Source organism: Ceratosolen solmsi, unplaced genomic scaffold (assembly GCF_000503995.2).
Source record: "Ceratosolen solmsi marchali unplaced genomic scaffold, CerSol_1.0 scaffold63, whole genome shotgun sequence".
NCBI lineage: Eukaryota > Metazoa > Arthropoda > Insecta > Hymenoptera > Agaonidae > Ceratosolen > Ceratosolen solmsi.
The window spans coordinates 2,391,851-2,404,233 of record NW_011948437.1 but is presented as its reverse complement, the minus strand read 5'-3'; the positions used below and the strand labels follow the sequence as shown (position 1 = coordinate 2,404,233).

Below are 12,383 nucleotides of genomic sequence, written 5' to 3'. Positions count from 1 at the left end.
ACCCCAATAACCCCAAGAATGACAAAGAATGACAAAGAATGACTGCCCTTTGTTTGAAATTCATCACCCGTTTTAAGGATAAAACGTAAACCATCGTCTGCGTACTATATATCATGGGAAGCATTTGAAAGGGTAAGAACTTTTTGGATAAAGGCAACAGAAAAGGTCTATTTTCTTCATGAAGTGACTGTGAAATAGAAATGATAGACTGTGGTACGACTTTCATTGGAGTTGGCGCCGCCCTTAAATATAGAAGGCACCTCAGTACTCAAGACAAGAGTCAATGGGTATTCAATCCACCTGCAACACTCCACGTGGGAGGAAAATGGGAAACTGTGGTTGAAATCAGTAAAACACCACATAAGACGCGCAATTGGCGAAACCTTGATGTCACTAGACGAGCTTACCACGCTACTTGCCCAAATCGAGGCAATCCTCAACTCAAAGCCCTCAGGAACGATGAGTAACGACCCCGAAGATATTTGAGCACGCACACGAGGACATTTCTTAATTAGAAGTCCACTCACCACCATTCTCGAACCATCTCTCAAGGAATTGTCCATGTCAGGATAGTTTCGTTTGCAATTTATTCAACAACGCGTCCAGCAGTTCTGGGCACAATGGTCAACTTATTTTTAAAGCAGCAATAGTCAATATCTAAATGGCATCAATATCTAAATGCTTTTCACCATGCAAGTGGTTTCTGGCTTGAGTCATGGACATCCATCCTGGCAAGGGTGTGCTGACTAGGGTGGTTATATTAAAGACAGCTTTAGCCATCATGAGGCCATCCTAGGCCAATACATAAATTGGCGGTGCTACCAATAACTGTTGAAAGGAAATAATCATTAATAAATTGCTGATGGCGAGTCGAATGTTCAGGATTGAAGCATTTTGCAAGACCGTGAATTGTCTTGTGCTAGCGGGCCTGTACGATGTCGAGTGGTTAGTTCGAGAGAGCGTAAGTGTGCCCTGTTTGTGCTAGCGGGCCTGTACGATGTCGAGTGGTTAGTTCGAGAGAGCGTAAGTGTGCCCTGTTTGTGCTAGCGGGCCTGTACGATGTCGAGTGGTTAGTTCGAGAGAGCGTAAGTGTGCCCTGTTTGTGCTAGCGGGCCTGTACGATGTCGAGTGGTTAGTTCGAGAGAGCGTAAGTGTGCCCTGGTTCTGCTAGCGGGCCTGTACGATGTCGAGTGGTTAGTTCGAGAGAGCGTAAGTGTGCCCTGTTTGTGCTAGCGGGCCTGTACGATGTCGAGTGGTTAGTTCGAGAGAGCGTAAGTGTGCCCTGTTTGTGCTAGCGGGCCTGTACGATGTCGAGTGGTTAGTTCGAGAGAGCGTAAGTGTGCCCTGTTTGTGCTAGCGGGCCTGTACGATGTCGAGTGGTTAGTTCGAGAGAGCGTAAGTGTGCCCTGTTTGTGCTAGCGGGCCTGTACGATGTCGAGTGGTTAGTTCGAGAGAGCGTAAGTGTGCCCTGTTTGTGCTAGCGGGCCTGTACGATGTCGAGTGGTTAGTTCGAGAGAGCGTAAGTGTGCCCTGTTTGTGCTAGCGGGCCTGTACGATGTCGAGTGGTTAGTTCGAGAGAGCGTAAGTGTGCCCTGGTTCTGCTAGCGGGCCTGTACGATGTCGAGCGATCAGTTCGAGAGAGCGTAAGTGTGCCTGATCGACAATAGCGAGAGATGTGACTTGTTTATTTATTAATATAAAGATGTACCTGGTGAACTGCAGGTTGGATGTATTCGATGCTGTGTATGTAATGTTCCCTTTGATTATAATTCCATTGGCTTCACTGTAATCACTTCTTAAAGAACTGCCGATTATCTTTTCTATGCACGCGGGTACTCTTTGCTATGCTGCTGAAAATATGGCCACGCGGCGTCTTTACAGTATACTTGCACTGACCGGCAGTTACGCTTGATGGAGAGCGAAGTGAACTTTACGAGTGAGCTTATGTTGTCGAAAATGTGGGCACGCGGCGTCTTTACAGTATACTTGCACTGACCGGCAGTTACGCTTGATGGAGAGCGAAGTGAACTTTACGAGTGAGCTTATGTTGTCGAAAATGTGGGCACGCGGCGTCTTTACAGTATACTTGCACTGACCGGCAGTTACGCTTGATTGAGAGCGGAGTGAATTTACGAATGAGCTTCGCCTCATGGCGCGTTGCGCTTAAATGTGCATGCGGCGTCTTCAGCGCCGGCAACAGTGTCGATGCGTGTCCCTTCCAGAAATTTTCCTTTGGCGTGAGAAAACGAAGCTTCTAGAAGTTTCGAAGGCGTCCCCCTTTTTTGTGAGTGCTGGCAGTAAATAATATTTCAAATCGTAAACTTGCTCGGACTTGCCGAGTTTTGTTTGTAAACATTTTCTCGAGTGCCCGCCTCGGTCCGCACGTGCGGATCAGCCTAGGCGCACGTGGTGGCCAGCCTTGCTGCACGCGCGGTCAGTCTAGGCGCACATGCGGTACGCCGGACTGCGTAAATGACCTTTCTTTTGTTTGAAATTCATGGGACTGCTTCAATCCCGAACATGTACTTATCATATTTTTGTTTCAAATGGCCTGCAATGTTTATATGGTCTTTGAGTAATAACATCGCCTGGAATTCTCCAAATTTCTTACGCTTTGTTTTTTTCGAAGAATTCTCGAAACTTCTAAATTTTGCTTCTATGCCTCATGTAGAATTACAACACGGCAACGGCGATGCCTGGTTGCCAGCTAAGTGAGCCACAACGTATATACCTAAGGGCAATACGCTACGCTCAGTTACTCATTGTGAATCTATTCAAAAAATAATTCCACAAATCTGACTCGTCAGCCAAACGTGCTAAATCAACTTAGAATAAAAAACCACTAGATGGCGTGTGGGAAATGCTGGGCTAGTAATGGGTTAATGCACTGATTCAATAATTAACATATATCTTTATTATTGCTGTTTATTACATTTAATTGACTTTATTTCCAAGTTGGATTCATTAACCGTGATGATATTACAAATGACCATTATATTTCTTAATAATCTTCTGACATTGAGATGTACCTTTTTATCGGAGAACTAGCAGATGATCAATTTCTTATTCTCTGCATATAACTGTTGAGATTATGATTTACTGTAAAAAGAAATAGGTTATAATCTATTGAATATTATCACTTTTGAGGTTATGATCGTTGTAGTGCTCTGATCGAACACTACAATCTTTTCATGTTTCAACTTAACACGTGTGCAGTTGCCTCTAAATAATGGGTCGTGTAAGAGCCTAAAATAGAGGTTATACGAAACTGTGCGCCACCTGTGGCGTCAGCAACTGTTCGTTGGAGGAAATGAAAAACCACTGTGTGGCGTCAGCAGCTGGTTTTACTTTTAGAGCATGCATGGGAAGATTTACTAGTCGGACTTTCAGCCGTCCATTTTCAGAGTAAAGCCGAGAGACGAAGAATCAGTACTAGCGGTAAGGACATACTTGCAGTGTAGCGTGATTCTTCCAGTCCCTCTTCGTTGGCTTGATTATGAAGTTCCCTTGCAATGTTGCAACTCTTAAATTCTTCCTTATCTCCACGTGAGACTACAAGTGGTCAGGTCCTATGCAATCTAATCTTGATGAGATCAATTTCAGCTGTATATTAATTCACAATCGTAGAAAGAACTTCTATTAACGACTTTGTCTCCGATCCTCCTCCGTAAGAGAAAGTCGTGACTTATCCTTTCAATCATGAGAAGAATTGGAATAGGAATAGGATAAGCGTTGGTACATTACATTGTCCGCCTAAATAGTTTACTGACCCAGTTCTACTTGGGATCCCTTCTTCTTTCAATTATCCAATCAGAGTTTGACCTTGAGCAGCACAATGGATTATGCACGCCTTCATTTCAAGCATTGTCTTAAAAAGCCGAGTGCGCACGTACGTCTATTGCTTGTTGTCGCACGTGCGGGGTTTTGGGTTGCAGTGAAATTTAGAAAATGTTTGTACTCGATATTTTATGTACATCTGATACTCTATCAAAATCTACATGTTCTTAACAGTAAACAACATATTAGTTTTACTGCACAGGGAAAGCATGAGCACGTTTTTAGATAAGCAAGAGTAAATAAGCTAAATATTCATTGAAATTTTCCAGATGTATTGAACATCTCGAATGTCCAGCGACCGTGGGAAGTCGTGGCAAGAAATTGTTCTCGCATTCTTGAACAGTATCAGTCGGTCAACTGTTATAAGTCATTACGTTATTCAGCTAGTGTTTTCGGCCACACACCAGTCGCTCCGTTTTATCATACAATGAAGCCATACAAAGGGACACAAGTCTAATTGCCAAGCCTGCCACACACATACAAGCAGTCAAGGGTGCTGACTGCATTAAGAGAAATTACACAACCCCAGTTTCTAGACCGCCGATTGTCGGCATCGCCGGCCCTTTCAGATCTCAGATTTCTGTAAACACTTGGACGAGAATTTTTCGTCTACTTGTTATGTTTTGGTTTCAAGTGGCCCGTAATGTTTATATAGTCTTCGGGTAATAACATCGTCCGGAAGTTTTCTATCGGTATTATGCTCTACTTTTTCTTTCATCGAATTCTCGACAGTTCTAGATTTTTCTTTCTACGCCTCGTGTAAGAATTCAGTGCAACAACGAAGATGCTTTGTTGCCAGCTAAGTGAGCCGCCGCGTGGATATATAAGGCAAGCACGCGGCGCGCCTCCCTCTCTTGCTAATCATCTCTTGCCGAACCACCCTCGCTCAACTGCGCTTGCGGCTAACATCTTGCCGTGACCCAACCGCAGTGACTGACCATAGTGAACCGATCGAACCATCCACCTGTAGAAGCCATGGCACACGGATCTCGATCTGCCCTCAGCAGGACCACCATGAAACGGTCGGTATTTTCAGCAGAGCCGCCACGGAACGATCAAGCATTCCGTTTGTGCGCGTATTCAAAAGGCTCATACGCTCATTGTAATCCTACTTCGCACTCACTTAACTGTAATTGACGCTATGTGTTTTCGTATATACTGTGACGACGACACGTGGCCATAAATTCGACAGCCTAGTAAATAATGTACGTTTGCAGTATTAAAAGGAAATCGGCAGATTTAGTAGTGATTTACAGTGAAGCCAATTGGAATAGTAATCAAAGGGGACATCAATTACGCAGCAACTAACACACCTTGTCTGCAGCTCACAAGGTGACATTTTTTTATATTAATAAATAAGCTAGTTACACCTGGCACAGGAGTCGATCGGACGGACTTGCGGTCTCTCTCTCGACCAACGCTTCGACCCCGTACAGGCCGACATCAGTCGATCGGGCAAACTTACAGTCTCTCTTTCGAACCAACGCTTCGATCCAGTACAGACCCATAAGAGTCGAGACAAGTGACGTAATTCTTCAAACACATTGTCAAGACCAGACAATAATATGTTGAATAATTGACTACAAATACATTTTATTAAGTCCTTCAAGAGCACGAAGACTGTTTGAGAATGCGAGAAAGTAAAATGCAATAAAACATCTGGCAAGCGATATCGTAAAATTCACACTAGCATTCAAATCCTTTCGCTCACAATTATTTGTACTAGTGTCATAAAACATCTGGAAAACTCCAGTGGAACGTGCCCTTTGTTTACAGAGCAGTGAAGAAAATAAGTTTATTGCGGAAAACCTTCGTGCAAATTCCAAACGAATACCACTCGATATATGAAATATCGAGTACAAAACACTTCTTCATTTATTACAACCCAAAAGTCCCAAACGTGCTACAACTTGCATTAACGCTTAGGCTTATTAAGACAACACATGCATTGCCTTCTGTGTCAATCACATCTGGTCGGTCGCCTCCAAAACTGACCACGCCCAAGGGGACCCTTCATCTAGCCAAGTCCCAGAGAAGGGAGAAGCAATTAAGAAGAGATGACCAATAGCAGAAACTCCCCACTTCCGACACTTCTCTGATTAGCATATTCGGAAGTAAACTCGGAAGGAAGTGGAGATGAAGGCGTGCATAATCCATTATGCTGTCTTAAAACGACATCTGATTGGTTAATTAATAGAAAAGGGAGTTCCTAGCGGGGTGGGACCAGTGAAGCGCTGAAGATAGAAAACAGTAACGCAACGAGAAAATCACTTACTCTTTCCAAATACTCCTTACAGTACTGGATAAGTCACGAAGCACTCTCACGGAGGAAAACCAGAGAGACAAGTCGCTTTAGCTAGCTGAGTTTGAATAAGAAGTTCTTTCTACGATTGTGAAATAGTATACAGTTGACTTAATTTCATCAAGACTAAATTGCATAGGATCTGACGACTCGCAACCTTGATTGAGAATCAAAAGGAACCTTCTAATTGCCATATTGCGAGGGAACGTAATAACAAGCCAGCAAAGAGAGACAAGGAAAATCACGATACACTGCAAGTAAGTCCTTACAGCTAGTACTCATTCTTGATTTCTTGGCTTAAGAACGGAAGGACGAATTAATGTCCAACTTCGCAAGCTTCCCGGACACTTCGCATAACCTCTACTTGGCGCTCTTACGCCCAACACTAGAGTTGACTGCACACGTGTGAATTAACCTTGCCAACAGTGCCGCGTTCAATTAACGCACCACAGCAATCATAACCTCCAGTGATAATATTTAATAGATTATAACCTGCTTCATACATAAGTAATTTATTTCAACACTACAAGATTATTAAGAAAACCAAGTTCATTTGTAATTCACCTTTGTAATTCAATTTAAATAAATAGAAATACTAAAGACTTGTGTTAATTATTAATCAGTGCATTCACCCTTTACTTGCCCGGCAACCCCACATAACATCTAGTGGGTTTTATTGTTCTAAGTTGATTATTACACGTTTGGCTGACGAGTTGAATTGTGGAAGTAATTTCCGAACAAAGACTTATCAATAATTACTCTTGTTTGTGATTACTCTTTCTCTCATTCTACCTCATGAGCATGATTGACTACACCGGCTGATATTTACAACATTAGAATCTACGATAATCAAAAATACAAGGACACACCCTCATTAGTACAATAGAATAATCCTTTCTCAACAACATTGCAATATTACTATTATAATTATTAACAAATAATAAACATTGCTTTACTAAAATACATAATATTTTTCAGCCCTTTCACTTATTGTTTCCTTTAAAGTTATCCTGACGAGAGTCTAATCCACTGAACTATTGAATTGGTAGTTCAAGCTGTTTGAGAATGTGAGACTCTTTTTTTAAGACAATAAAACATCTGGCAAGTAATATCATGAAAATTGTATTTAAGACTTCAAAACTTTCCTGCTCATAATTATTTTGCACTAGTATCATAAAACCTCTGGAAAACTTTTGCGAAACGTGTTCATACTCCCAGTGCAGTAGAACTTAATGGGTTTGTTGCCGGGAGAACCCCAAAGTAGATTCAGAACGAATATCAGATATGCATATCAATATCAAAACCTGCACGTGTAACAACATGCAATGACCATACGTGCGCCCTCGGCCTTTAAGACAATGCTTGCATTGTTTTTGGCTATACCACATCTGGTCGATCGCATTGGAAAATTGACCACGCCCAAGTGGATCCTTCGTCTAGCCTAGTCCCAGAGAGGGATGAGGCCACTAAGAAAAGGTGACCAATGGAAAAGGCTCGCCACCTTCCGACACTATCCCGATTAGCAAATTCTGGACTGAGCCCGGAAGGAAATGGAAATGAAGGCGTGCATAATCTATTGTGTGGCCCAAGATCAACCTCTGATTGGTTAATTAATAAAAGAAGAAGGGGTCCCAAGTGGAACGGGACTAGTGAACCATTTAAGAAGGGACAACGTAATGTACCTTCGCTTATTCTTTTCAAACACTTCACACATTTGAAGGATAAGTCATGACTTACTCTCACGGAGGAGGACCGGAGAGACAAGTCGTTTAGCTGACTTTTAATAAGAAGTTCTTTCTACGATTGTGAATTAGTATACAGTTGAATTGATCTCATCAAGACTAGATTGCATAGGACCTGACCACTTGTAGTCTCACGTGGAGATAAGGAAGAATTTAAGAGTTGCAACATTGCAAGGGAACTTCACAACAAGCCAACGAAGAGAGACTGGAAAAATCACGATACACTGCAAGTAAGTCCTTACAGCTAGTATTGATTCTTGATTTCTCGGCTTAAGTAGAAAACGGACGGATAAAGCTCCAACTATCGAAGCTTCCGAGACATACTCTAGGACAAGACCAGCTACAGACGCCACAGTGGCTTTTTAATCCCTCCAACGATAAGTTGTTCCGGCCACAGGTGGTGCACAGTTTCGCATAACCTCTATTTAGGCTCTCTTACGACCTATATTTAGGGGCAACTGCACACGTGTTGAATTGAAACACAATAATATTGTAATGTTCGATCAGAGCACTACAATAACCATAACCTCTAAGTGATAATAGTCAATAGATTATAACCTACTTCTTGTTACAGTAAATCATAATCTCACCAGTGATATGCAGAGAATAAGAAATTGATTATCCTCTAGTTCTCCAATAAACAGATATATCAACACCACAAGATTATTAAGAAATATAAAGATCATTTGTAATTTCACCAAGGTTCATGATTCCCATTGGAAATAAAGTAAAATAAATGAATTAAACAGCAATAATAAAGATATGTGTTAATTATTGAATCGATGCATTAACCCTTTACTTGTCCGGCAACCCCACACAACATCTAGTGGGTTTTTTGTTCTAAGTTGATTTTTGCACGTTTGGCTGACGAGTCAGATTGTGGAATTATTTGCCGAACACAAGCCATAATAAACTAAACCTTTAAAATCGAACAGCCACAAACAAGCATAGTATCACAGCACACAGGAGTGTTAACATACTACTGCTAGTCCTTACAACACCAACAGAAGCCACGACCTCGTCACCATCAAGAAGCAACCTCATCATTGAGACAAGACAGAGTTTTACACTTTTCTATAACAAGTCAATCCTGCTTATTATAAATGTAACTGTTAATAAATCATATGTTACCAAAGTTTGCACATATTACACCCTTCTATAACCCTTCCACTTGACTCCCACTCAAGCATCTGCTAGAGCGGGCGGCAAATTAGTAAAGCTATCGATACACTGTCAGTTCGAGTGAGGAAATAACATCATATACGAACATATTGTAATAAGCATTATATTTCATTATAAATTGTTGAAAGCATTGAATTTCATTATCGGCTTTAATCTTTCGAAATAATTAATCATATGTACTCTATTATGATTGTTGGTATAATTATGAGTGTTATGAAGGTTCCTTAATATACGTTTTTCTACAATGATAACCGATGTAATCGATATCGAATAGAGAAAGGAAAATTGGAAATTTATTTGAATGGAATATGTATTGCATGTTCTATTACGTAATACGGAAAGAATTTTGTACTTGCAATCGTTATACTTCATTAGAAAAAGAAAGAGACACGTACAATTTAAACAAAAAAGTACAAACAAGTGCGATTTATTAAGCATTGCTTATAAGTGAACTTGGAATATTAATATTTTTATTAATATTGACATTTATAAATCGCCTATTCTAGTTAATGATTATTATTTATATATGATAATGCTTCTAATGCATTACAATTTGTATACTTTGATTTGCATACTTATAAAAACCATTGAGAATCCGCTTTCATGTCGCATATTATGTTGCATGGGACAATAATGCGCAGAATCGAAATGGCGGCATAGTTTAACTCATACTATAGTACATATATATACATATTTTAAAAGATGGAAAATGTTAGGATCTAAATTAAAGGTTATTCCAAGATAACCTAAAGCATATTTGTAATTAGTTTTGTGTTTTAGATCTTCCGCTTTAGTATTATTAATTTTACTAATTTTATATTGTACTGGCAAGAAGATTAATATTTTTATATTTTTTTTACATAAATGTACAATGCTTTATTGAATAATTAACATCATTAAACTCATCAACAATTGTTTGAGTAGTTCTCTGGTTATGTTTTCGAAAGTTATTATAAGATAGTGTTTAAATTTTGTTGAAATCTACGTATACAATCAAAATGGGTCGGCGTTCCATAAATACAACAAAAAGTGGAAAATATATGAATCCCACTGATCAAGCAAGTTAGTAAAAATAAAAATAAAAAACAAAATTTATATAATTTTGAAAATTTTATTTTATAAATATTTTCTGACTATTGTATTTAAACTTTTGAAAGAAGGAGCTGAAGAAAAATAAGAAACAAAGGCAGCTTGTTCGAGCGGCTGTATTGAAAGGAAAAGATCCTAGTCAAATTATTGAAGAAATGGAAAAAATTGATCAAATGGGTATGATATATATTTTAAAATATTTAAATGTCCAGGTCTGATTAGATTATTTCTTTGTATACATCTTTTACAGAATACAATGTTATGCAGCCTCCGCCATTAAATGAAAAAGTTTTAAAGGACAAACGAAAAAAGTTGAAAGAAACTTTAGATAGGGTATTGAAAATGTATGTAAGTATATTGTTTCATTGTTAGGTTGATATGGTTCATTGTGAAAATATTAATAAAAGTGGACAATAACGATTTATTTGTTTATATTTAGTTATAACAAATATTTGTATTGTTTATGTTTATTATTTAGGCTAAGGATGATCAAGAAAAGTGGACTGAACTTAAAGATCAAATGATTCAATATGAAAGAAGAAGATTAGAGCTAGTGTCTTATTTTGAAGCAGTACGTCATGCTCAACAAGTACAGGTGGATGAAATACCTTTACCAACGACAGGCAATGATATCAGTCGAATATACTCTGGTAAGAAATTTTAACAAATATTAATAAATAGAATTTTGTATCTCATTTTTCTTAATCCTTATATATAGGTTCTTTGACATCACAAATTCCTTTACCGGATATGCCACAACCGCCGCTGCATTCATATCCACCACATTCTCATTATATTGCTCAACATCATCCTCTTGTTAATATTCCGGTGCCACCTAGTATTTTGAAAAAAACAAGTATATATTCAGCAATGGCAGTTGTCAACATAATACCTACAAATAGAGATCCTCCGGGAGTTCCACCTTTTCCTCCTCCCGATTTATTTCTCAGCGACGACGAAGATGATGATAAAGTAAATATGAAGGGTGTACCCTTTTTATAATTTCTTTTACTTAAATTTAAAAATAAAATTTAATTTAATTGTTTCAGATAAAGCCATCTCATAAATCAAGGACTATTCGTTTTGCTGATGATGATAGAATGGAAGATGATAAAAGAGAAGACTACGATGGTAAAGATATGGATAGAGATAAAGAAAAAGAAATTACTAAAGTTAAACCAACAAGTTTGCAACAAAAAATGTTAGCAATGGCTGGCCAAGATATTGATCAGTTTATGAAAGAAATGGAAGTTGTACATAAAAAAAGAGAAACTGAACGTGCTCAAGATTTGAACGCTCGTTTATCTTTATTAGAAAATGATTCGACAAATAGTGATCCAGATAATTTAGGTGAAAAATCCAATACAGATATGCAGAGTAGCTTAATGACCACAAATACCTCAAATGCACAACCACCAATGCCTCTTATGGGGTTACCGCCTCCACCTCCACTTATGTATCGACCTCCACCTCCGCCTTTGCATTTAAGAATTCCTCCACCACCGCCACCACGTATTGGAATAAGACTCCCACCAGGTATTGATAAATATCTTTGATTTTTATTATAAATGATTAATTTGAAATGCATGTGTATGTATTATATTTTTATATAAATTTAGGTCCTCCTCCTGGTATGCCACGTATATTACGAACGGGTACACCAATGACTATGCCAAGAGTTTTAGGATTACAGATCCAAATACCAGGCTTGCCACCTCCACCGCCTGTACCCTCAAATGCTTCAACTATATCTAACGCACAAAAAACACCAAATGTGCTTTCTGCAGCACCACAATTAATTAATGTAAGAAAAGATAAGGAAAGTGGTAAGAGTTCAACGACAATTGAAGCTAAGCCACAGATTAGAAATCTGGCAGCAGACATTACAAGATTCTTACCTACATCTTTACGTGTGAAAAGGCTAGATGATAAGAAAAAACCTTCTATACCTATTCCTCCAGTGAGAATTCCTGAACGAATACCTATAGACCCTCCACCTGTTACTAAACCAATGCAGCAAGTTAAGACTAAAGATGATGCTTATTTACAATTTATGCAAGAAATGCAAGGTTTATTGTAGCCCTTATTTCAAGAAATACAATTTGCAAATCTTTGGATCTATTTATAAACTTAATATATATTAAGTCTTTATTGTTTTAGATTATCATAAGTTGTGACCAAAATTATAGTTTTAAAATCTTATTACCTTTTGTACATTTTTTTTTAACCTT

At 38.8% G+C, this 12,383-nt stretch overlaps 1 protein-coding gene across 1 annotated transcript; it reads left to right on the top strand.

Annotated features, from left to right (window-relative positions):
- The first annotated feature begins 9,930 nt into the window (after positions 1-9,930).
- On the top strand, positions 9,931-12,326 carry LOC105365260 (WW domain-binding protein 11). The gene is given in 7 exon segments (XM_011503375.1): positions 9,931-10,125; positions 10,204-10,329; positions 10,403-10,500; positions 10,631-10,802; positions 10,871-11,124; positions 11,202-11,688; positions 11,772-12,326. Coding segments are annotated over 7 exon segments (1,662 nt in total). The 5' UTR covers positions 9,931-10,061; the 3' UTR covers positions 12,233-12,326.
- The last annotated feature ends 57 nt before the right edge of the window (positions 12,327-12,383 follow it).